At 42.5% G+C, this 27660-nt stretch overlaps 1 protein-coding gene across 8 annotated transcripts in view; it reads left to right on the top strand.

Annotated features, from left to right (window-relative positions):
• nhsb (Nance-Horan syndrome b (congenital cataracts and dental anomalies)) overlaps window positions 1-27660 on the top strand; it is a 52935-nt gene that overhangs the window by 9903 nt on the left and 15372 nt on the right. Inside the window, exons 1-7 of one of the 8 annotated variants that reach the window (XM_061752602.1) lie at window positions 20037-20239; window positions 22331-22483; window positions 22573-22709; window positions 24913-24960; window positions 25171-25215; window positions 25348-25392; window positions 25687-25749. In XM_061752602.1, the coding sequence (XP_061608586.1) occupies window positions 20191-20239; window positions 22331-22483; window positions 22573-22709; window positions 24913-24960; window positions 25171-25215; window positions 25348-25392; window positions 25687-25749 (540 nt within the window). In that variant the 5' untranslated portion in view covers window positions 20037-20190. Of the gene's footprint in view, window positions 1-20036; window positions 20240-22330; window positions 22484-22572; window positions 22710-23071; window positions 23309-24912; window positions 24961-25170; window positions 25216-25347; window positions 25393-25686; window positions 25750-27660 lie in introns of those variants that run through there. The other 7 variants (XM_061752568.1, XM_061752576.1, XM_061752586.1 and 4 more) reach the window with 7 other exon arrangements.

Raw genomic sequence — 27660 nt, 5'->3', positions numbered from 1 at the left:
ATAAAGTCAAACTTCTTTTCTGCAAGTCTCTTCGACACGAGGTCCGTGGACGTTCCACGCCGCGCTAATTACATGCACGTGCTGTCCTTCACGATGAGTGAGTTAATGTACCTCTGGATGACAGGCCAGAGATGTGTGAGCCAAACGCTTCAGGCAAGCGCAGCTGTTCCAGTGGAGAGAAGAGAGTGTCGGGAAGGAAAAAAAAAAAAACCCACCGTGTTGCCCATCTTCGCTCTGTCCTGCACTTTTGTTCTAAGAACAGCTGTCGTTTTAGCCCCCTTCTTTTTTTTTTTTAGCACAAATCGTCTGCTGCTAAAGTGGTGCGGGAGTGTTTAAAGTTAAGACACACTCGACTCTTAACTGTCTCACTACCGAGGAGAGACGATTGTAAAACATCACTTTGGGAAAATGAAACGATGACTCTCGCTTGCACACTTCTCCAAATAGAGGTAACGTGCGCTTGCTTCAAGCTGTTCACTTGTCACTCCCAGTTGATGTTGACTGTAAAACTGACACATAAAACAAAGACAATTAAACATTGTATATTTAAACACTGACATGTTCAACCAAACCGTAGAACAAATGCGCGCTAGCTTAATGCTAACCTGTAACGCAGAACCACATAGACATACAGGCTCATGAACCCTTTTTGAAAACCAAACTCAAGACACACCTATTCCTGACTGCCTAAACACTTTAACACTTCCCATATCGTTTGCCATTTTAATTGATGTTTTATGTTCTCTTCTTTTTATTGTATTGCTTGATTTCTTTAAACGATGTTTGTACGGTGACTCTGAGTGGCTTGAAAACTAAATACAATGAATTGTTATTAAAAAAAAAAAAAAAAAAAATGATTGGCAGCCTAATTAGCATCAATTTGACAGTAAATATTTACTTTCAAACCATTGCTACTTTAACACACATGGAGCAGCAACACATACAAACAGAGTAGCCAACAAAATACAGTCCATCATTGTATATCTCACCCAATAGCAGACAGAAAAGTAAATGGCGTTATTACTGAGATATGGATAAATGTCTCACATGCTGAAACAGGCACGCCCAAAGTCTGATTTTCCAAAAATGATTGATGATTTCTTTTTTTTTAATATTTTGTTTGAATGTGTCGTTCCTGTTATTGATCAAATTCTATATAAGGACAGAAATTAATTCCTTGACATTGCACGTGTTTCTCAATACAACTTGCTAAAATAATTACAGTATCTCGACAGATACTGCCCCCGTTCTTTGAGCCGGTAATTATCGCCACGGAGTTGAATAATTACACTCGCAGCAAATTACAATTAACTGATTGTGTGACTTATGCGGGGACTCCCTTGCGCACGTGTGCGTGCACGTGTGTGTGCAGATTATTCCCGTGAGCTCAAGTCCCTCCAGATGATAGATGATAGCAGATTAATAGTTCAACATATTAAAGTCACAGTCCCTATTATTTCCCTTTTGTATCGAGAACTGCTTCGTCATCACTTGGCGTCACCTTCACTATAATCCAAAACGAATCACAGTTAACTGACAGATGGTACACAAAGATTATTATATAATACGCTGTGATTTCACTCAACTGTGCAATGATCAGAAAAGGGGGGAAAAAAACGTTGTTTTTTTTATATTCTACCGAGTGTTTTATAGTCAGATATTTTGTGTCACATGACATTAGAGAAAACTTCAGATCCCAGACAAATTAAACCAATTAATAAGTAAATAGTAACTAATGTACAAAAGCAACTATCAAGGCGATGTGCTTTTCCTTGAAGTTCCTCACGAGATTACAGTGACATGCAAGCAATTTCAACAATTTAGCAGAGCAACGTTACACACTGTGCAGTATTTCATTCAAATGGAACTGAAACGAATTGAATTGCCATCTTCAGGAAATGCATTCAGTCGAGAGTTAAGATATGAGTCCGTGGTTGAGCAGCCTAGACCTTTAATCCACGCCGGTTGAAATAAAGCAGAGCCATATGGTTTGGAGTGGATCAGAAGCAGTGATCCTGAGGATGATACGACCCCATCTGAACCTGTGTGTGTGTGTGTGTGTGTGTGTGTGTGTGTGTAACATATTTACACCATCTGATGTTTATCATCGCACAAACTGTACATTAGCATATGCGCTTCTCCATTGAATGCATTTCAAATGGACAGTTTTGTAACCCCTTCATAGGACTCGCTGTGGCGAGATTTTGTACCAAATGTAAACAAAAACAAAAAAAAGTATGAGCTAGCTGAATGCTAATTGGACTATTTGACAATATCCTGTTTTCTTCTGATTATATATTTCTTTGATGATGTCTGAGAATATGAGAGGGGCCGTCAAGGACATAAGGATTACCACACACACACACACACACACACACAGATAATAAATAATTGCAAATAATTTTGCTGCAATCATCTTTTAAGCGATTTCCCTCAAGTATTCGGAATGAAATAATGCAATGCAGCAGTGATGGGGATGGTCTAGACACACAAGGCCAGTTGTTACGTTGTCTCTTGTTGGCTCTTTGTTTGAAGGTAATCAATCAATTTAAGGTACGCAGATGCAGAAAAACCACTCGCGCTCGTCCGACACAGTCAGACAAACAGACTGTTGCACAAATCCATGACCAACGCTTGGAAGTCCCAGAGAAACTGGCCCTCCTCTCATCCTTGGGATGAAAGTGGGAGGGTGGAGATAATGCATAATACATTCCCTCTTCTCTTCAACTGCTCATTATGTTACAGCCTCAGCTTCAAAACACAGAGTTTCTGATGAGAATGAAGCTTGCCGCAAAAACCTCATCGTCAAAGGTGATACTCAGATATAATGTTAATAGACATTTTGTGATATCTGTCGATTGATGTGTAGAAAAACAATTGATTGATCAGTTTGTGTCAAAAATTCCCCGCAAGCACACAATAACAAAGCAAAGCACGCTTTGCTTCTTATTCGGAGAACTGCGCGAGAGTGTCCTTAAAGTGATAGAGAAGTGATTCGCCAAGGAATACTTTAAAAAGTGTGTTGTATTAATAGGTTAAGTGTGTTTGAATAAAATGAAAAGTGTTTCAAGCATGTGGGAAGGTTAAAACTATTTTAAAAAAAATTTGTTAACTATAGCACAGGTGGGTATGAAACGTATCCGCTGCCAGAAACAGGTGTTCAGTGCACTGAATTTAAGATCTGCTCTGATATGATGGGCTATTTAGTATGTTCTATGTGCTCAGTTCAGTTTATTTCTGAGGGTGGCCACAAACCTACGAAGCATTGGGAATAGTTTGTAATGGCTGGAGTCCATATGGTGGAGGCCTGCTCTAATGGTAAATCCATGGTGAAATACAACAAGTGCGGCAGTTTCAAAGCCTTTGAACAGATTTAGGGAATAAATGCCTTACTTAACTCCGGAGTAAACAGATAGCTTGGATAGGATAAACACTGGTCTTGTTATGTTGGGTCTAGGAGAAGTAGGATTGACAGCAGGTCTGAGCTTTAGAGCTTGTTGATACAGTAACATGAGTCTTTGGTTCTGCTTGGGAGACACTGTGGTAGCTGTTACTTTTACTTGAGAATATTTAACATTTGAAAGAGGGTGGCACTGTGGATTTGTGTATCACAATCACCGTATTAAAAACAATTTCCTTGCATTTTTTTAAGTAAACATGCTAACCAAAGGTGTGTTAAACAAACGTCTGCTGTCATACTACAATATCATACCATATATTTTAGGGTTGGAAGAGTCACATCAGTGAAAGCAAATGTGGAGTTGGATACCGTGGTCCCCACAAACCAGTACACCAGCCAAGTGTGTAACATACCAGCAACAGTTAATGACTGGTTGCTAATTTGGATAAAGTCGATAAAACGTGTCATAGCTTCTGTAATTCAGTGTTATAACGGAAATAATATGCAAAGTAATGAAATGTAATTACTGGGCCAAGGGCACATTTTGGCTTCACTAATGTGCTCACTGCTTTGAAACTATAGCAACATTTTTTTATTTTATCCATGATGTGCTTCGCGGCAGGACACAGCATTTTTCAGGACTGTTGCAGACTTTTGTTCACGTTGTTTGTATTAGATTTAGTTTTATTTCAAGTTATGTCATGTTTTTCAGTGTGCCTTTTTCATGTTTCGTCAACTTGTTAGGTTTTCATTTCTACCTGTTCTCGTCAGCCCTGTTCCTTGTGTCAACCAATCAGCTCTTGTGTCTTGTCCGGGTGTGCCTCATTATCTCATCTGTTTGGTTGTATTTGGTTCGCTGGTTTCTTTCAGTCGTTTCAATGTTTTCTGTCAGAATTGTAGGGTTTGGTTGTGATGGAGGCGTGGTCTGGTTAGAGCGTCTGCCTCACAGTTCTGAGGACAGGGGTTCAATCCCCGGCCCCACCTGTGTGGAGTTTGCATGTTCTCCCCATGCCTGCGTGGGTTTTCTCCGGGCACTCCGGTTTCCTCCCACATCCCAAAAACATGCATGGTAGGTTAATTGACAACTCTAAATTGCCCATAGGTGTGAATGTGAGTGCGGATCGTTGTTTGTTTGTATGTGCCCTGCGATTGGCCGCCTCCTGCCCGATGATAGCTGGGATGGGCTCCAGCACACCCGCGACCCAAGCGAGGAGAAGCGGCTCAGAAAATGGATGGATGGATGGATGGATGGATGGGTTGTGATAGAGTGCAGCCAAGTGGTGAACCCAAATGCAGAGAAGCAGGCAAAGACTCCTAATCTCCCAAAAGTGTTTATTAAAAAGGCCAACAAGGTTTGTGGAAGAATCTAAATACTAAACACCAAAAAAAAAATCAAGACAAAAAGGGACAAAGAAACACAGTCAACAAATATAACAGTCCCCACTACAAACTACTTGGAAACTTGACAACGGCAGCAACAACAAAACCAGGGAAGTAAATACAAGCAAACTGACGAGACAACGAGGCACACCTCGAAAAGGCACGAGTGGCTGGATGGACCTGATCGGTTGGACTTTGTAGGCTCATGGAAACACTGAAAGAATAAAGCAGCATAACATAAGAATGATCATACTGTGCATACTAAACATAGGAAAGAGATGTCATACAAAGGTCTGAAGGTGTTTTGCATGGAAAATTAATACTCGGTCTAATGTTGTATCAGAAAGCCAGGGGGTGGCTGGGGGGTTGGCATTGGGTCCCTGCGACCCCCACCGGGTGGCCAGTTGCCGGGGCGCCCTGAGTCCCTCGGCGTGGGACGTGTCCCATCAAGCCGGGCTGCTCTCGGGTGGACCCCTCGATTGATCGGGTGGGGTCGTCAGCCTCCGCGGTGCGGGCACAGCAATTACAGGACACTTCTTTCAGTCTTTGTGCATGTAAAACGGTGTCAATTCACTTGACATGAATCCGCAGGCACACACGCCTAGGACTCTTTCACTGGGTGTGGGGTCACACACTTATTGCGACAAATAACTAATGAATATGCAAATCGCTTGTGTATCCCCTCACTTATACTCTCATCCTGTAGACTTTGATCATTTACATAGTTAAGCCCGCCACACTACAGTTGTACAGTCGGGTTCACGACCCTTGTCCTGCATGCTTCTTCTCCTGTCCTTGTCCTGTCCTATCTTGTCCTGTCCTTCCCTCACAGGGTGTAGCACTACAGCCCCATGCAACACTCATATTTCATGTTTCATTGTTGTAGATGATGGAATGACTTACTTCTGTCATCCTGTTTACAATTAGCGCTTTGTCTTTTGTCTTTGTGTCAGTCCTGTTCGACTGATCGACTCTGATTCTCAATAAACTTCAATTATAATACTAAGAAACCTCCGGGGAAGCTTAAAAACTCCACTGTGACACAGTAAAACTGTTCCGGCATAAAAGGGATACAGATCTTCCATTCTGCTTGACCTAACAGCCGAACAGGAGAAAAAAAAACCAAACTGTAGCCATTTAACACTCTGAGGTGTGTGCTCCTGAATGTGTGTGTAACGCTGAGAGACAGAGTATGTTGTACGTGTGATGGGGCAGTGTCGAGAAGAGCAATAAGGCCAGAATTCTTGGAGGAGACTCACTCTCACTGTCACATCAATCAGACGACAACATCACACACTCACGCACTCAACACTGCCTCCCTCTCCTGCCCTCTCTTTAATGGGAACTATAGCATCGGTATAAGAGAAGCCAGGAAGCCAGATTTTTTAATCGAAGAGATGAATTTCACCTTGTACTAAATAGTTTGGCATGTGATGAAATTTTTTCTACATTTAGACGTCCGCAGTAGAAGACATAGCCTTCCTTTGTCATATTGTCTAAGTGACTTGCAGTGAGACTTTAAAATAACACCTCTAAAATTGTTCTTGTGCTTGTAGGGACTATTGGTTTGATTTATTAAGATCCTAAAACACAGGCATAAAATATGATCTGCATGATGTGCTGGTAGGCGTGTTGCGCGTGATCTATTCTACAGTAACTTTGGCACAATTGGCAACAGGTGTAAAAGTGGTAGAGACCACCCTATTTTAAAAGAGGCATTTGTGATTCAGGGAACTTTTCACCATGGAAGATTTGGAAGCGCACTGCAAGCACAAAATGAAGTTCGAAGTGATGGAATTGGAAGTGCTAGTGGAAGAGGCAACCTAACACTGGATATCTTGCCACAATGTTTGTTATTTTGAATCGCACACATTCAAAGAATCTGTGTGCTTACGATTGCAGTAATATAAACTTCCTGTCTGAAGAGGAACAAGTTACACAAATACAGTCTATTGCTCCATTAATTTTGGAATAGGTAGCAGCTCCATAAAAGCTATGTTTTGTTCAATTCAGCACTTCCTGAGTAAGAATACATTTAACAGTTGGGATAGCACACCCAAACAACTGCTGTGTGGGCTGAAATGACCCAGAAACAAGGAATTGCAGAGTCCAAAGAGGTTTTGTCATAGGTGATAGGTGATGGCATGACTCCTTCTTGCGACTCGCTTCAATTCAGCCCTTCGATCATTCAGATGCGCCAAAATTCTATTGCTGAATAGAAGATGTGTCTTGATCATTTTGGTTTCTGGCATTTGAAGAATTTTTACATGAGCACTCGAATCCTCCTTGCCACAATAAGCACAGTCATCGTTACCCACGGCAATGCCGATGTACACCTGCCTATGGGATGCCGTATTTAAAGATGTCAAAACGTTGTGCATGTAAACCTTTAGTAAATCAGGCCTAATGAGTTTAAATGATGATTTACCCGGCCCCCATTCGGTCTTAGGATTTAAGTACTCAGTCTACTGTAAATTATAATGGCAATGAGTACTGTAAAGGCCCCTTTATACTCCCGCGCTCGCGCGGCCGACAACGCCCGCATTGCATCACGTGACCGACGAATTGGCCCGCGCGGCTCCTCTGTTGTTTTGTTACAATAACAGCCGTGGCGACACCCCCGACCTGGAGGTGAACTGCAGTACATTTTCAAAACTGCGCGCGTGGGTTGCGCTCGAGTATAAAGGCAAACTACGCGCGGGACAGCCGCAGTGAAGTCAACGCGGTCGCCGCCCGCGCGAGTATAAAGAAGCCTTAACTGCCAATGCAACGTACAGTTGTCTTCTGCACCAATTCCTGGGAAGACAATACATAGACGAACAGATGAAAAAGACCCTGGAAAGCTCTTTTAATATGAATATTGTGTCTTTCCAAGGTGTTTTATTACAAATTTATGATCCATCTTCATTTTATATGCACATGGACACACAAACACACGTGCACACAGCTCCAGGGTGTGCCCAGCATCAGCACGAGTACTCTCAGTGCCTGCTCACTTGCTCCTGGTGTCCTTATTGGTTCCTGCCAAATCTGGCCATCCAATCACATTTAGCGCCACGAGTGTGTGCACAGACTTGCAAATAATCTGCGCTTTTACAATAACAGCACACAACCTGCACAGCCATCTCTCTGCAGCATTACCTGCTTTGTTTTGCATGCTGAAACCATTCATTTTGTGTCGTGGATGTTCGTTAAGGAGGCCTGGGAGTCGTGGGGCGAAGGGGGGGCTGTTGTCCATCAACCTTAACCTCTTCAAGCCACTACAAGTAGTATACTGAAGTCGACATGAATGTAGCGTCCTAATAGACTCAATTTTCCACATTGTGCAATACATTCTATTGATGTCCTTCCCTTGTTTTCCTGAGCCAGTGGTTCTGCTGAGCGGGGGCTTCCAAAGCTGTTGTGAATTATTAAGCAGAGGTGAATTATGGGGCTGCAGCGAGCGAGAGAGGGCGAAAGAAAGAGCGAGAGAGCGAGAGAAAGAGTGAGAGAGAGAGAGGTCTGGACAAAAATAGGTCAACCTAGTTGTGGCAACCCAGGCAAGTAGAAATGATTCTCTCTCTGAGGAGGAGCTCGCTGTGTGTCTTCGTGCGTGTGCGTCAGGGAAGGTTGCATATTTGTAAGGAGCTCACGAGCACTTATTCCTACCAGACAACAAAGCCCCCCACCACCACCAGCGTAAGCCAGTCGTGTTGAGTGTATGTCAAAACATAAGTAGTACATCTTGTGCATAAAAGGAAGCCATTACGGAAACGCAAACAATCACGATGATTGTGACGCAACATCGTACAGCGGTAACTTGATTTCCAAATTCAATTTGTTCCGTGACCAAGCGGTATTTCAAATCATTAGTCGCCGCTGAAATCAACTTAAATTTCTACCACCATTTTGCATAAACAACTAATAGAAGACAATGCAAAGAAATAAACTGGCTTTATAAAGTGTAAGTACTGTTTGTTGAGACAAGCCAAAAATCACAACAACAACTGTAGTGTTGTATGAGTGCTTTTTAAGAGGCGTGGCCTATTGAGTGACATCAGGAACTTGGCCGTTTCGTCTGCACGTACTGTAAATGTCTGTGTGCGAGTTTTCAGAAAACATATATTTCAGCGGTCAAAGTCAAAAGTAATTACCCAAAAATATATATACACGAAAGCGTAATTAAATGTTTGCCATTTTGGTGGTAAGGCACATCTGTCCCATTAATCAGAGCGACATAAAAGTCAATTAATTTGCCAGTCACTCAATGATCTTGTTAACTACAGTTTGTCAGCACTTCCACCTATTATTATTACATCTATTTTTTAAATAAACTTACCTGTTGACATGCATATTAGAGACTGTGACTTGGCGTTTCATCTTCCTCCCAAGCAATTCACCTCACGTGGCATCTTCTTTTTGAATGACACTTCACATATTTTGCGGTAGAGAAGAAGGCAAAAATCATCCTCCAAGTCATTGACCCTGTTTTCTCAATCTCAAATGCCGTGTAAGGGTTTGTTTACTAGCGGTGCCACCAGAGAAAATGCCAGATTTTGCCATCCAGAAATACACGCGATGTTTTGTTTTGTCATCAAATTTTGGACCTTGGTGGAATAAAGAAATGTCTTGAAACAATCTGATAGTCAACTGACAACTGATGACCTCAGTCTAATTACAGCTATGTATATGTATATATACATACATATATATATATATTTTTTTTAAAAAGGCTTATCTAAAGTGTTTCACAAATACGTCAAACGCGCCGTTGATTGTTTCCGCTAAATGCATTTATATATAATCTGCTTGCTCGTGTGGCTGCTATTTACATCGTAATCCCACAAGTGCTATATTGCAGCACAGTTGAGCGGTTCAGCAGGAGTTCACAAGAAGAAAGAGCACTTACTGCTTGATCTTTATTTAATTTTACTCTTCCCCCCCCACCTTTATGAAACCTTGACACATTGTTCATTCTCCGTGCTCACATTGTATGTTCTGGGTCAATTTGGAAGATCTTCATTCTAATTGTCTATATCAAATTATAAAGAACAAATTGAATTGCATCACAGCACGGATGTACTTTATTGCATCTGATGCTTCGAAATGCATGAAAATGCACCAGTGCGTTATCTGTGCCACCGAATCGGTGCCACTTGCCGGTGTTGGAACGCTCACAAAATAATACAGTAGCTCTTTAAATCTGTTCATAAACATACCGGACTACTCAAAATGTGCATTAGCCCATCTCAGGTAAGCGTGGAATCAGCAAATACGTTAAGTACAACCACGTCGTTTAGGCAAGTAGCATGTCGACACTAAACACATTACAGTGATTCAACCCCCAACAATATTTTGAAAATAGACAAATAACATCATAAAATAAGTTAAGTCGAGTTGGTAAACCTACGCAAGCATATTGCTGCCACACCAGAAAAGAAAAAAAAGTTTATTATCACGTGATAAATTTCATGGTTAACATGATAAGTTTCACGTTATAATGTAAAAAGTTATAACGTAATACATTTGACTTCAGAGTCTTTTTTTGTGTCTTATATATGAAAGTTACTAGCGCCACGTACGTATAGATACGATAGAGGCCACCTCACTGTCCCTCACTCCGCCTTGGAAGGATTGAAGTGACCACAGGGTCGCAACAAGGGTTGACGAAGTCCTCGAGGGGTGTGGCAGCAATGCGCGTCCGTATAAACCCCGGCCCACCGGGTGGAGTTGAAATATCATCAAATAAAGGAGTGGACTTACTTTTGGCCTCCCCATGGCCTGCAGAGGATCTAAATGATGGAAGTCTAGGTGACTAAAACGTTCAGAGGGTAACAGGACTGAGTGTAAACCCAGGGACATGACTAAAGTATGGATTTAAACTAAATTGTTTTTTATTTCCTCCAAATCAAATAGCAAAACATATAACATTTGTAAAGTATTTAAATGAACTCGTACAATACTACAGTGGTTATTGTTGTGACTATCGGCTGGTCTAGTACACTGTAGAAAACATTTTATTCCTTTATGTTCGTTCTTATTACGTTGTGTTATGTTTTGATCCAATACTGTGCTATTTTTCTTTATTGAAAAAAAAACAGAACCCCAAAATATCGTTTCGGGGGGCTCAGTATTGGGTCCAAATGGCGTTGAACTGAGTTACGAGCTTGGTCAGGGAATGAATTAGACCTGTAAGTCAAGGCGGCACTTTAGCGCATCTGTCGCTTGTGAACGGCCGAAAATGCACTTGTGCGTTATCTGCGTATACGTACATCTGCGAGGGGTGATGAGGTTTATGTGTGTGTGTGTGTGTGTGTATGAAAACATGAGCGAGCGCACGAAGGCGGGGCGAGCGAGGAGAAACATGACCTACATTTGGCAAAGCTCATCGTATGAGCGTGAAACTGCCTAACATCACCCCAGAGCTCCTCAGCATGGAGCTGCGTGATTGGCTGCTTTCAGCTCTAGCCTGACAACAGCACTGGCATCACCCAGGGGGGTGGGGGTAGGAGGTGGGGGGGGGGCGGGGGGGGGATGAAGATATGGGGTGGAGGCACATACATTTAAAAAAATAATAATGGGAGAAAAAAAAGGAAAAGGCAAATATGATGGGATGGATGAAAAATGGGAGGCAGCGTGTGGCGACAAGGTCAACGTGACACTAGTGTTTAAACATATTTGTATTGTTTACATGTAATTCCCATATCGGGTGTGGGAAGCTGCTCCTGCAATGGAATTTCGGTCAAGGTTCTCGTGTGGTAAATATACGATAAGGAGCGAATCGTCTTAAAGCCATGATAATAATATTGTGTGTTTGTCACATCACGTATTAAAGTTTGCTTACTTCTAAGCATTTGATTGGCACTGTTTTTTTTAATTAAAAAAAATAGTTTTTGAGGGAAGGAGAGACTAATGGATGCTGACTTTGGTGTAACAAACAGTCACAATACAGAGCCAATTTGTAGCACAACACCTCTGCAGCTGGCAAAGACACATGTGGGCACACACACACACACACACACGCACCCAAATTCACACATCCACGACTTTGACAATGTGCCTCCGCCTTTCTCTTTCCCAGAGATCCCCAGGCACAAGGCATTGTGGGATTCTCTCTGGCAAGGCTCTGGCTCTTCACAGCTTTAATCTTGAAGTTGTTTCCATAGAAACGATATGTTCGCTCAGTAACTGTCAGATGGCTGCTAAAGCAAGACGTATATAGGGGAATGTCCTCAGTGAGCGCACGCCCTCGCCCAAGCCAATAATAAAGAGAGCATCTTGCTCACTGTACAGACGCACTGATCCATCCATTAGAAATAATGAAGAGTAAGTACTGACCATGCGGCACGCAGTACTTCGATTATTAATGTCCTTATTCTTGGAGTCTGAATTTCCCCCCCCCCCCCCTCCCCTGCTAATTTATATGCTTGTACATTTGCTGGGGTTTGTCGAGGACATTTGGAGCACAGCTAGCGTAGCGCCCACCCTCCGCATCACACCGAGACAGATACAGCGTGCAGTCAACCCCACGCTGCTATATCGCGGTTCATCCTTCAGCCCCATAAATATTGGGACATCAAGACAATGAGCATCTTTTTGGGTTTCAACACCGACGCAATGGATTTGGAATGGAACACTTTGTAAGGGACCAAAAGTATGTCTCTAAAATTTATCGCCTGGATGATCTGCTGGATCTGGAACATATCACATATTCATAGAGTGGGGCTGTAAATTTTTAAGGGTATGAATTTCTTTAAATAATTTAATGATGGCAACAGTCTGAACTCTGGAAAGAAGTATTCCCAATATAATTTATACACTCAATGAATGTCAAACAAATTGAAGTCCGGTCCCACATCACGGTATAAATTGTGGTTGATGATCTAAAAAGTGCTTTCTTTAAATTTAAGACTTTGTCCATTTAAAAATAGTTGTTATGAACACACGCGCAATGACCAGCAGTAGGAGACTTCCCCCAAAGACACACGCAAGTAACCCGTTTGCTGACGATGCGCCGGTTTCCATGGAGACGCACCGTTAAAAATAACATGGGCGATGGCTTGTTTTTCGCCATTCCGACAACATGGCTGATACATTCTCAACCGGACGCAATAATAATAACTTATATAGCCCGTTTTAATCCCATTCGCTTACCGCTGGACTGTGACACTGTTTACGTGCTTTTGGCGCTGCAGTTTTGGCTCAACAGGCTCAATAGTTTACTATTTCAAGTCCACAAATGTGTCATGTACAAGGTAGTCACAGATACTACATCCATTGTTCTCCTGATGGGAAAAGAGAGCGGATGACGAGACATTCAGCCCATTGTCTATTCGAGCAGCGTGTCCCAAAACTTTATTGAGCCAAGTCACGTAATTTTCATTAGGGGAAAAAAAAAATTACATAATAATAATCATTGTTATTATTATATTATATTATTACATAATTACAAAAATTACTGAATGCACACCACGAAACCAAAAATGTCACAAAATATATCAACTAGAATAGCGATGATCTCATTTGGGTTTATTTCCACATTGGCATGCAAATGTGAAATGTGAGCCAGTATTACTGCTATTATTCTGTCGTATGAATAATCCCCAGGTGGATACGCAGATTAATTATATACCCTCTACCATTTGGTGGAGGACATTTATAGTTTTTCTCAATTGCTTTAACACATTTCTTGACAGCTGCACCCATTTTCTCAATCCCATCCATCCATCCATCTTCTTCCGCTTATCCGGGTCAGGTCGCGGGGTATAAGAAGTACATTTCACTTTTGAGAAAGAGAAAGCGAGAGACGGCCAGAGAGAGAGAGAGAGAGAGAGAGAGAGAGAGAGAGTGCAGAAAACCCATTGTTGATAAGAATGCCCATACAGTGAAACCTCAATTAACAGACTAATAGGGGGTAGGGGTCGTCCGTTAAATCTGATTGTCTGTTAAATTGAAAGACTTTTTTTTTTCTTGGCCTGAAAACACCGAGTGCGGTACAAAATTCGTGTAAATAGATACATTTGGGATATATACCAGCCACCGATAACTTTGAACGGACCTATTTTCAAACATGTAGGGATGTTTAGGCATAAGAAAGATGCTAGACAAAGTAGCATCCTTTTTTTTTTTTTTTTTTTTTTTTTTTATATATTTCGTTGTTGTGGTATTTGATTGACAGTTGACAGCTGAGCAGGTTTCGGCATATTCAGCGGACACACCCACGACATTTGATTTTTTGGACTTTGAAGCCTCATTTTATATTTGTGATTTTTTAAAAAAATGTTTTTATATATTTATTTATATATTTATTGGAGTATTAAAACATACTTGATTTACTTTGCTGGTGAATAATTAATACAATGACCTGTAGTTTACATACAGTGGGTACGGAAAAAAAATTATATTTTTTTTTCCTCCAGCACCCCTGAATAGACCTTTCATTTTTGCAGATTTATTAAAAAAGCAAAACTGAAATATCACACAGCCATAAATATTCAGACCCTTTGCTCAGTATTTCGTAGAAGCCCCCTTTTGAGCTAATACTGCCATGAGTCTTTTTGGGAATGATGCAAGTTTTTCCCACCTGGACTTGGGGATCCTCTGCCATTCCTCCTTGCAGATCCTCTCCAGTTCTGTCATGCTGGATGGTGAACGTTGGTGGGCAGCCATTTTCGGGTCTTTCCAGAGATGCTCAATTGGGTTTCAGTCAGGGCTCTGGCTGGGCCATTCAAGAACAGTCACGGAGTTTTTCAGAAGCCACTCCTTTCTGTATTTTAGCTGTGTGCTTTGGGTCATTGTCTTTTTTAAGGTGACCCTTCAGCCCAGTCTGAGGTTCTGAGCACTCTGGAGAAGGTTTTCGCCCAGGATATCCCTGTACTTGGCCGCAGTCATCTTTTCTTCGATTGCAATCAGTCTCCCCACAGCATGATGCTGCCACCACCACGCTTCACTGTTGGGACTGTATTGGACAGGTGATGAGCAGTGCCTGTTTTTCTCCACACATGCCGCTTAGAAATAAGGCCAACAATTTCTATCTTGGCCTCATCAGACCAGAGAATCTTATTTCTCACCATCTTGGAGTCCTTCAGGTGTTTTTTTTTTTTTTAGCAAACTCCATTCTGGCTTTCACGTGTCTTGCACTGAGGAGAGGCTTCCGTCGGGCCACTCTGCCATAAAGCCCCGACTGGTGGAGGGTTGACTTTCTAGAACTTTCTCCCATCTCCCGACTGCATCTCTGGAGCTCAGCCACAGTGATCTTTGGGTTCTTCTTTACCTCCCTCAGACAAGGCTCTTCTCCTCCGATTGCTCAGTTTGGCCGGACGGCCAGCTCTAGGAAGGGTTCTCATCGTCCCAAACGTCTTCCATTTCAGGATTATGGAGGCCACTGTGCTCCTAGGAACCTTAAGTGCAGCAGACTTTTTTTGTAACCTTGGTCAGATCTCTGTGCCTTGCCACAATTCTGTCTCTGAGCCCTTCAGGCAGTTCCTTTGACCTCATGATTCTCATTTGCTCTGACATGCACTTTGAACTGTAAGGTCTTTTATATAGACAGGGGTGTGGCTTTCCTAATCAAGTCCAATCAGTATAATCAAACACAGCTGGACTCCAATGAAGGTGTAGAACCATCTTAAGGATGAGCAGAAGAAATGGACAGCACCCGAGTTCAATATATGAGTGTCACAGCAAAGCGTCCGAATACTTATGTGTGATATTTCATATTTTGTTTTTTAATAAATCAGCAAAAATTTCAACAATTCCGATTTTTTTCTGTCAATATGGGGTGCTGTGTGTACATTAATGAGGGGAAAAAATAACTTAAATGATTTTCACAAATGGCTGCAATATAACAAAGAGTGAAAAAATTAAGGGGGTCTATCTATCTTTCTAACCTATTCTCAAATTATTGTACAGGTTTATCATACAATCAGTCTAATATTACTATCATTTGAATTATTTCCGTTTTAATTGGCACTTATGTTGATTTTATTTTCAATTTTGTATAACTTATCAACACTATTCATTTTACTAAGCGGTTCATCCACCTAATATGTTGTGTCACTAGGGGGCAGCAAAAGAACCTTCAGAAGCACTAGTGTGCAGAAGCAGGATAATCCCTCAAACATTTAACCTGCAGTTATTTTGTCGATGTTGTTTGCCAAGCACGCTGTGACGTAACAGTGATTTTTTTTTATTTATTTTTTTAAAAGGCTTATTTTGAACACATTGTACAGACAAGCCATAAACATGAATTTAAATGAGCTTTTCAATCGCACACACTTATTATGCCAGAAAACGATTTGCAGGTCAGAGGCGATGCGGAAGAGGGCCTCGAGACAATAGCGCAGGTGTGCAGCACAACACGTTTGTGAATTTATACAGCCAAGTAAATGTTTTGTCAGCTGTCTAATTTTGAACATGGCGTCTGTGGATGTCCCGAATTTTGCGACGTCACAGCCCTTCACGCACTTCTGGCAGCGAGGCCGGGCGGAGAGCCGCCACTTTCTCGTACCAGACTTCTCCAGTAACCTTCCTTCACTTCCCAACATACAATGACAAAATATTTTTGTGTGGGAATGCAAAAGTCCTTGTTTTTCTGCCAAGATTACACATTTAATGTTGTAGTGTCATTTGTTTTCCTTTTTTTATATGGCCCTCATGAGAAAAGGAATTGGCTTGATGAAATTCATCTAAATAGTGAGCCATCAAACCAAGAAATACAGCAGTGCGCAGGGGCAACTATCATATCGCCGATATTTTATTAATTGCTAATAATACTTTGTTTCTTTCTTGGAAGATTGCTGTTAAAATAGGTATTAATTACTATTACAGCCACCGACAGGATGTGTCCCCTTAAACTAACTCAGCACACAGTCATTAATGTCTAAACCAATGGCAACAAACGTGAGTACACCCCGAAGTGAAAATGTCCACATTCGGCCAAATTGGCTATATTTCCTCTCCAAGTCATGTGACTCATTAGCGTTATAATGTCTCAGTTGACAGTTGGGAGCAGGTGTGTTCGATTTGGTGCTATAGCTCATTTACAGTGGGTACGGAAAGTTTTCAGACCCCCTTTGCTATATGGCAGCCATTTGTTAAAATCATTCTAGTTACATTTTTTCCTCATTAATGTACACACAGGCCCCCATAATTCTAATTGGCATGTGTGGAGGAAAAACAGGCACTGCTCATCAACTGTCCAATACAGACCCAACAGTGAAGCCTGGTGGTGGCAGCATCATGCTGTGGGGGTGTTTTTCAGCTGCAGGGACAGGGAGACTGATTGCAATCGAAGAAAAGATGAATGCTGCCAAGTACGGGGATATCCTGGACGAAAACCTTCTCCAGAGTGCTCAGAACCTCAGACTGGGCCGAAGGTTCACCTTCAAAAAAGACAATAACCCAAAGCACACAGCAAAAATAACAAAGGAGTGGCTTCAGAACAACTCCGAGAGTGTTTTTGAATGGCCCAGACTGAGCCCTGACTTAAACCCAATTGAGTATCTCTGGAAAGACCTGAAAATGGCTGCCCACCAACGTTCACCATCCAGCCTGACAGAACTGGAGAGGATCTGCAAGGAGGAATGGCAGACGATCCCCAAATCCAGGTGGGAAATAGTTTTTTGCATTATTCCCAAAAAGACTCATGGCTGTGTTAGGGTGCAAAAGGGTGCTTCTACTAAATGCTGAGCAAAAGGTCTGAATACTTATGGCTGTGTGATATTTCATTCATTCATTCATTTTCCTCCGCTTATCCGAGGTCGTGTCGCGGGGCAGCAGCCTCAGCAGGGACGCCCAGACTTCCCTCTCCCCAGCCACTTCCTCCAGGTCTTCCGGGGGGATCCCGAGGCGTTCCCAGGCCAGCCAAGAATTGTAGTCTCTCCAGCGTGTCCTGGGTCGTCCCCGGGGTCTCCTCCCGGTGGGACGTGCCCTGAACACCTCACCGGGGAGGTGTCCGGGAGGCATCCGAATCAGATACCCCAGCCACCTCATCTGGCACCTCTCGATGTGGAGGAACAGCGGCTCTACTCTGAGATCCTCTCGGATGACCGAGCTTCTCACCCTATCTCTAAGGGAGAGCCCAGACACCCTGCAGAGGAAACTCATTTCGGCCGCTTGTATCCGGGATCTCGTTCTTTCGGTCACGACCCACAGCTCGTGACCGTAGGTGAAGGTAGGAATGGAGATCGACCGGTAAATCGAGAGCTTTGACTTTCGGCTTTGCTTCTTCTTTACGACAACGGATCGATACAAAGTCCGCATCACTGAAGACGCCTCACCGATCCGCCTGTCAATCTCCCGTTCCATTCTTCCCTCACTTGTGAACAAGACCCCCAGATATTTGAACTCCTCCACTTGGGGTAGGATCTCATCCTCAACATGGAGAGGGAACTCCGCCCTTTTCTGCCAAAACCACCCCAGTCTGCCAATCCAGAGGCACTGTCCCTGGTAGAAAATGGATGGATGGATAACAAAGAGTGAAAAATTTAAGGGGGTCTGAATACTTTCCGTACCCACTGTATATAACCCAACAGATAGCCATTAATGTCCAAACCACTGGCAACAAAAGTGAGTACACCCCTAAACGAAAATGTCCAAATCAGAATTATCTTTATTTGCCAAGTATGTCCAAAAAACACACAAGGAATTTGTCTCCAGTAATTGGAGCCACTCTCGTACGACAACAGACAGTCAATTGACAGAGAACACTTTGGAGACATGAAGACATTGACAAAAAAAAATAAAACACTCACTGAGCAATAAAGGATTGCTAGTTATCTGGTAATGCCGGTACATGTTTTTTTTTTTTTTTTTTTTGACAATTGTGCAAAAAGATGTCTAGCACTTTGAATGACTAATACAGCAATAGTCCGGTGCAATGAGACTTCAAGCGGGTAGTGCGATAGTCTGGGACAATGTTGATTGTGCAAATGTTGCAGATACTCCTCAGTCAGTGTGCAAGTGGTGCAGATGCTCCTCTGGCATGAGTGGCCAGTATTGGTCAACAACAGATATGCAAATAGTGCAGCGTGGCGAGACTACCACGGTGAGTGCACGAGTAATACATAATTGGCCCCACAGAAATGTGACAACGAACTCCAGTCAAAAAATTGCCAGCCTATTGTAATGGAATTATAGGTTAGGTGTTTAAGAAGTTGATCGCAAGAGGGAAGAAGCTGTTTGGAATATCTGCTAGTTCTAGTTTGCATTGATCGGTAGCGCCTACCTGAGGGAAGGAGCCGGAGGAGCCGGTAACCGGGATGCGCAGGGTCCAAGAGGATTTTGCACGCTCTTGTCTTATTTGCCATTTCTCCTCCCCGTGTCACCTGACTCATGAGTGTCTCAAGGTCTCAGTTGTGAATGGGGAGCAGGTGTGTTAAATTGGTGGCAACGCTGAATATAATAATTACACACACCCGTTAATGTCTAAAGCGCTGGAAGGAAAAGCGAGTACACCCCCAAGTGAAAATGTCCACATTCGGTCAAATTAGTCATTTTTCATTCGTCCGTTAGTGTTACAAGGTGTGTTAAATTTGGTGCTATGGCACAAGAAAAGCATTTTCTTTTTTTCACCACATTAATAACGTCTAGATTGTATAGTTGATGTTATCTTCGTTGAAAAGGCTTTTTGACGTCTTGGCCAGCTGTGGTCGAGAACTCAAATGTTCCTCAAGTCAACTGCCAACACCAGAAGATGTGACAGCCAGAGCTCTGGATTACATAAGATTACGAGCAGGGTCCTTTTCCCCCTTTTATGTTTGTGAAAAATATTGCTTCTTTTTGCGTATCACTGGGATGAGATTGCGTTGTGTTTGTATGTTTATTTAAAAGTGTTTGTTTCACACACATGAGCATACTTCGAATGTCACTTACTGCACAGAAGCATGTGATACACTTTCGCAGCATGTGATGGATTAATGCATTAATACTTTGTAGCTGACCGCTCCCCTCCCCGCCACCCCCTTCCACATATTCCCGCATCATGAGGAGATTACGGTCAGGGATTGGCCATACCCAGGCGGGACCCTACCACCGCATTCAAATAATGTTTCATGTGAAAAACACAACATTTGTGATGAAATATCATTTTGTTTCAAGTTCAAAGTAATTTCACGCACAAGCAAAAAAATAATAATAATACAAAATAAATGACCGCCACTTTTGCACTGGACGAAAGAGATATTTTCAGGCAGTTGCCATGTGATGAGGGGAGGGGAAAGAAGGAACAGCAGGTGGGCGGGCGAGGAGGTGGAGAGGGGAGGTTGTGAGCCTACAGATGTTGCTCATCTAAATGTTTCGCTTTGCGCAGAAATATTTTTAGCTGAGTTTACGAGAGTGGCTAAAGAGCTGGAACATACAAGAGAAAGGGATGAGTGGCAAACAAAGAAAGACAACAGGGAAAAGGGGGAACGAGTGAACAGCTGCTAATCATGGCTTTGGCTTGCCTTGGGATTGGCTGTGCCCCTCGCCCATCTGAAGGTAGGGTTCATTCAATAACTTGTGTAATAATATCATTTGTAGAGGTATGTGAATATGGCACCGGTGGAATGAAGTGTGGACATAATGTAAAACAGAAACCTGGTCATCTACCATGTAGTCATTTTTCCATAACAGCTTTACCCTTATGGACAATGAAATGTGATGACTTTTCCTAATGTGACCCAAAATACACCAAAACTGAAAATGTTTGAAAGTGTCATTCTGTACACTGGGGCTGTCGTGGGTCAAATTTGACTCATGTCAAGTCAAATGGATTTTACATTTACCACTTTGTCAATCAAGAAAAATGCTGGCAATTGTGGAAATGATTTTGATGCTGTAAAACTGTACATAGCATAAATGTGTGTTTTATTTTTTTTCCCTTTGTGTTTGTTTCTGTGGGACAGTCGTAACAGCGTTGGAGAGGGAGCTAGAAACCTTAACCCTAACCTATTCTTCGCCCGGCTCAAAATTGAGCATCGTCTGCGTTTATTGAAAATGAAGCGTACGTAAGGGTTAAACACAGCGCCGATTGTCTTCCAGCAACAGGTGCTATCCGTTTTGAAAACGAGCAGCCATCACAAGCAACTTCTAACGCTGAGATGTCGTGCGATTGCTCTTCAGCTTTGCTCTTATGAGCAACTGGTGATTACAGTAAACTTGCGACCACAACTGTATCTAACAGCTGCCAATGACAAGGTTTTGCACTTAGCGCCGTAGATGGTGCTGCTTGACCCAGATACACACTAATACGTCCTCGCTTAATGACTTCTATTCAGCCACATCTTGGCTTGTCTCCGCCGTCCGGCTCGGACTATTGATTTTTCCGTCCATGGATTCTTTATTTGATTCCTCCACATCCGAGTTGTGTATTTGGACTGTGTTTTTATATTTGATTACTGATTCCTATTTATTATTTTCTCCCCATTTGCACGTTACGCTATCTCTTTCTCTCTCTCTCTTTGAATAGATCCTACAGAATTCAATTCAAGTTTCTATTTATATGCAGATGACTCACAGATCTAGCTCCTGTTAGACAACAGTGCAACCCGCCGAAATACATCCCTGTTTTTACAGATGTTGAAAATGAGTGTCACCAAGATCAATGGAGACGAAGAATCGGGTCACGCGTAACAGATTTGCACATTTGGTTTTTTTTTTTATACTTGTACATCCATTGTGACATGACGCAAGGATAACTGTGGGCATGTGTAATTACGATGCAGAGTATGCGCACTCGTGCTCTAGTTCACTCATCACAGATGGCACTAGATGATCCTATAATGCAGGCATGTGTGCCTTTAGATGGAATGTTACACATGTACTGAGGTGAAGTCAAATGCTGGCTACAGTGGTCTCCAGTACTGGGGAGTGACAAACTAACTAACTGCATAACGAGATCACGTAATTTAAATACAAAATGTATGTAATTGTAATCCATGACATTACTGGGAGAAGATGTTTAATTAAATGACAGTTGCTTTTGGAATGATTACAATTTTAATTATATTTGAAAAATAGCTGCAAAAGCTCCGATTTTTTCTTTTCTTTTCTTTCACATCACTTCCTCGTAAAGCAGAAGCTTTTGATTGGTTCTCTCTGGTCATGTGCCATTCTGCCGTAGTTACAACCGTGACATGTTTTTCCAAAATGACCTCAAAGCGCGTTTGTGAGTGAGTCGTTCTGGACTTACACTCAACTGTTACAAAACAGTGGGGCTAATTAACATAATAACCACTCCCACACAAAATGTTCTCATCCAATGACTGGCGGAGGTTTCAGACTAAAGGAAGCGCTTTGAAACGGTGGCCAAACCACAATCGTGTCAAGTGTTGGCACAGATTACCTTTAGTTTACAGTCTTGCCACCTTTAGTTTATGAAAATAATGTTATTATGATGTAATGATCCGCTAAGTTGACACACGACACCGCTACATTAATTGACGAGTGGATTTTGGTGGCTTTGTGACGAAATGCTGCAAGTTATAATGGGATGTCTATGCGCGCTGAAGACAGCACGCCCTCCAAACAAATGCATCATTAAGTTGCTTACTGTCAAGTTGCTCAAAGACATTTGATCTCTCATTTCAGCTGTGTCAAACTTGGAAATAGAAAGCAAGCTGTCCCTTCACTATCAGGCCCCATGGCACCAACAACACAACGTGTTTCATCCATGCACCCGACCGCCGTGTCTGGAGGAGCTGCACAAAAACACTCAGCTCAGCCTGCGAGCCCTGCACAGAGGTGACAACTATTGCATCCTAGAGTTCCGTTTGGGCCATTTGGATGCTTATTTTCGCACACGTGTGTGTGTGTGTGTTTACAATTTTCAGACGAAAAACAGAACGAGCGCCCCACGAGTCGGGAGAAGAACAGGGTGACCATCTCCATCTCAACGGTGCCCCCTATACCCACCTTCCCTTCACCACATTCCATCAGGCGGCAACAGAGAAGTCGCCTGGCTCGAGCGGTAAGCACGACGCAGTCAACGCGAGAGCATGAGGGGGAATCAGCAGTTTACCCAGTAAACTTGTTCAACAAATACAATGAACATCCGCTACATGGTAGTTAATGTTTTTACTTTATATATATATATGTGTGTGTTTTAAAAAAAATAATACTTAAAGGGACACTGTGTATGAATTACTCCCATCTAGCGTTGAAATTGTGTATTGCATGCAAGCGAATCGTGCACTCTTGTTTTTCCAACAAGTCTTTGATTGTAGATCAGACCAGATCCACTACAAATAACTACCGAAACGCAACTTTTTTTAAAAAAAATGCCAAAAATGTAATTAGTAACAAGTAAAATAGTCATATTTTAAAAAATGAAATGAAAAACAATATGTATTTAGCAAATAATTTTGGTAATCCTAATTGAAAAAAGGAAAATTCAGGGGTAAAATGTATCTTCTGCTCCTGCTGTGCGCACTTTGGCCTCTAAGGGGCAGTGTGTTCGAATGCATGCGTGGATGGAGCTACACGTTTGCTGGGGGGAAAAAAAAGAACAACGTCGCGATAAAACATTAATTTAACTCGTTTTTCATAGATTGGGAAGAATATATGGCTGTAAGTATTTTTATATGACCTGTCTATATGTGTTACTACGAAGTTTGTGGATAACTATTTGAAGGTCAATCCCACCTGTGACCTGCTAATTCTAGCTAGCCCGTCAATTGGGGTTTCATTGACGGCTAGCATTTAGCTGGTGATTTATTAAACGACTGTATTTAAATATACAATGAATGTATTTATGTTTCTTGCGTGTTTACTTTAAAATAAAACTACAACTGGGGTCTCATTAAACAGTTTAAAGCACTGACTGTGTTTGCGTGTGATTGTCACGCACGCCCACAAAAACAGAGTTTGTGTCACTTTCAGTCACTTATGTTATACTGGTACTAAAAATACCCCGAAAAGTTACATTGTTTAATATAAAACGAAGCTTTTACTGTTCCATTTGGCAAGATCTTTGTACCTTTGTATTATTTTGTCATTTTCTGACATTTAAAATGTCAGAAAATGAATAAAACCGATCTTTTTCACCCAATCTCGATAAGCTGAAAATCAGGTGATCGACCTCGATTTTCTATCACATGATCGGATTGGTGCATCCCTACATTTTATACCAAAATTACTAAGCCTAATTACGCAGTGTTGACTTACACGTCGAGGAGAAAGCTGGCAACTTCTGTTTTAAGATGGCAGACTGTCATGGCGCTCCTCTACTGGGTCACCACTCTTATGTATAAATCTAAAATTATTTGTTTACCCGAATGTATCATATTATTCGCATAGGTCACAATACGTAAACAAACGATAACACATATAAACACAGACATCGAATTTAACCAGTAAATAAGTGAAAATGTTACAGTGTCCCTTTAACTATTTTATATTACTGTTTGTAATTTAATATATACATACATGTGGCCAGAAAGCAAAGCATGGGGAGTCTCCGTCATTGAAATGCACAGGTGCAGTCAGTCAATGGGGCACGCCATCATTTCTCAATATCCATTCTCTCAACTTTAGCCACACCCATTTCGCCTTCTTTGTAGCTATCCGCTACTTCCTTGACAATTGCACCATGTTTTTTGTGGTTTAATAAAAAGTTATACACTGCAGTACTGTATATTGTAATTGGAGCCTCAAAACCAGACACATTGTCGCAGTTTTTCGCTGCAGCGCGTTGGTAGATGTGCGGTGTGAGGCGTAGAGTCCCCGACTATAAATTTTTTTTGCGATTGCCATCTTCAGTTGCTTTCCCCTGCGTTGTTTGGTGACCTAATTTGGAGAACTGCAAGCGAGAGCGTTTTCGTTTTGTTAACTCGAAGTGCTGTTATACGATAGTCTCCCGTTTCTTGACAGAGTGAGAACATGCACTAAGGAATTATTTAAAAGTGTGTTTTAATCAGTTTAAATGTCTTTAAAGCATGCGGGAGGGTAAAACGATCAAAAACAGGGTGTTCACTGTAAAGCCAATGGATCAGATGCAGAGCCAGTGAACAAGGGGGAGACTTCAGCCTCTAAGACAGATTTTGTAATTGGTGAGGATGGACAGACAGAAGGGAAGATAGACTGAGGAGAAAAAAAATGGTAATGTTGACATTATATTATTTTCCAAATATAATCAAACTGACACAAAATCTCATTGTGGTGTTGCCATGCAGCAAGAAAGAGAAGAGAGAGAGCGAGAATTAGACTTTCAACCCAGGAAGGTAAAAAAAAAAAAGAAAGTTCATCTGTGTTTACTCCATTCCAACTTGGACTGTAAAAACTCTCCTTCCATTTCATACTCAATTCCATTGTTGTGATTTTGATGGTAAATATAGCCCATTAAAGTTGTTCATCAAATCTCCACCGCTTTGTGTTTGATGAGATGTATTTTCAGTCACTAACTCTAATTATTTCGGTTTCACTTCCTTAAGGAGAGGACAGTGGGAGAAACAGAAATCCAAACAATTCAGAGAAAGGTAAGGATGAGAGGCAAGAACATGTTTCAAATCTTTGTCCATGCAAAGATATTCAAAATATACCTGTAGTATCAGCTGAAGTAGTGAGTTTGTGCATGACATTGACAGTTATTGTGTTTTCCGCCTCTGTAGGAGAGACCAGGGAGGGAAGCGGATATTCAGACAACGCAAAAAAAGGTAAGGACAATTATGAAAAGATGCACTTCAAAGACTTAAACAGCGAAGCATGTTTTTTTTTTTTTTTTTTTTTTACGCTGATTAGGATCAAATAAAGGAATGTAAATGAGGATTTGAGTGATCATAAGGAGGATATTTATACAAGGAAATAGGGCAGTACAGTATTGTATTTTAAGGAAATGTTTTGTTGAGGTGTTGCCAATGGAATGAAACGCTCATTAGTTCATCCTTTTATTTTTGTTTTTTATTCATGGCATCTTTTGTCTTTTCTTTTGTTGCACCTTTTATCTATAGTTTCAGTGCTTTTACTCACTTCATCGTTTTGAGGGATGTATCTTCATTCCATGGAATAGAAAGGTATTGGATCTGTGTTGTATGTTCAACTTCAGTTTATGCCATATTCACATTAGTTCTGCTCTTACTTTTTCTGTTGGCTTCATTCAATCGCAAGGGGGTCATTCCAGAATTGGAAGACATTTTCTGTCCATTTCCATGAAATTTCAAAATAATCCATGCACATTTTCTGTAAAATAGCAATAGTAATAATAAAATAGTAGCTAGAGTAAAAGTGATTCCCAAATATTATTTAAAATACCAAATAGCTCTTGAGCGCCCCCAAAATGCTCTTTTTCACCTCACCCCGCTTGATGACCAACTTACATACCTAATATAACTCAACATTTTTAAATCACCTTTTGTAGGTATGATTTTGTGGATTATAATTGTTAAAACATGTTTAAAGGTCCAGTGCCATCATTTTTTTCACCCCATGATCTTTGATGTCCTTTAACCCGGTTTAACAAGATAATTTGGTTTCGAAATGTCCAGGATGCCCTTTTTCAAGCTATTCTAGTCGGTCTTTTACAACTGGTAGGTGAGACGACCGTATCCATCCATCCACCCATCCATTTTCTACCGCTTATCCGAGGTCGGTCGCGGGGGCAGTAGCTTTAGCAGGGACGCCCAGACTTCCCTCTCCCCAACCACTTCATCCAGCTATTCCAGGGGGATCCCGAGGCATTCCCAGGCCAACTGAAAGACGTAGTCTATCCAGCGTGTCCTGGGTCGTCCCTGGGGTCTCCTCCCGGTTGGACGTGCCCGGAACAGCTCACCGGGGAGGCGTCCGGTAGGCATCCGAATCAGCACCCCCATGCACCCTCGAGGACCAAGGCGAGGCTGTAGAGCTGGTCCACATCCAGGACGAAAGCCACACTGCTCCTCCTGAATCTGAGATTCGACTTCCCGACGGACCCTCCTCTCCAGCACCCCTGACAAGACCTTGCTAGGGAGGCTGAGGAGCGTGATCCCCGTGTAGTTGGAACACACCCTGCAGTCCCCCTTCTTAAAAGTGTGTGCCAATCCAGAGGCACCGTCCCCGATGTCCACACGACGTTGCAAAGGCGTGTCAACCAGGACAGCCCTACAACATCCAGAGCCTTGAGGAACTCCAGGCGAATCTCATCCACCCCCGGGGCCTTGCCACCGAGGAGCTTTTTAACCACCTCGGTGACGTCAACCCCAGAAATACGAGAGCCCACCTCAGAGAACCCAGACTCTGCTTCCTCATGGGAAGGTGTGTCGGTGGAATTGAGGAGGTCTTCGAAGTATTCGCCCCACCGACTCACAACGTCCCGAGTCGAGGTCAGCAGCGCCCCATCTCCACTATACACAGTGTTGATGGTGCACTGCTCCCCCCTCCTGAGATGCCGGATGGTGGACCAGAATTTTCCTCGATGGCGTCCGTCTTTCTCCATGGCCTCACCGAACTCCTCCCATGCCCGAGTTTTTGCTTCAGCGACCACCAAAGCTGCTTTTCCGCTTGGCCAGCCGGTACCCATCAGCTGCCTCAGGAGTCCCACCAGCCAAAAAAGGCCGATAGGACTCCTTCTTCAGCTTGACGGCATCCCTCACCGTTGGTGTCCACCAACGGGTTTGGGGATTGCCGCCACGACAGGCACCGACCATCTTACGGCCACAGCTCCGGCCGGCCGCCTCGGTAATGGAGGCGCGGAACAATTCGATGTCCCCCGCCTCCCTCGGAACGTGAGCAAAGTTCTGTCGGAGGTGGGAGTTGAAACTCCTTCTGACAGGGGATTCTGCCAGATGTTCCCAGCAGACCCTCACAATACGTTTGGGCCTGCCATGTCGGACCGGCATCTTCCCCCACCATCGGAGCCCAACTCATCACCAGGTGGTGATCAGTTGACAGCTCCGCCCCTCTCTACACTCGAGTGTCCAAGACATGCGGCCGCAAGTCCGATGACACGA

The sequence above is a fragment of the Phyllopteryx taeniolatus genome, chromosome 2, assembly GCF_024500385.1.
Source record: "Phyllopteryx taeniolatus isolate TA_2022b chromosome 2, UOR_Ptae_1.2, whole genome shotgun sequence".
NCBI lineage: Eukaryota > Metazoa > Chordata > Actinopteri > Syngnathiformes > Syngnathidae > Phyllopteryx > Phyllopteryx taeniolatus.
Note: the sequence above shows the minus strand (reverse complement) of the source record. Positions and strands in the feature narration are given on the sequence as shown.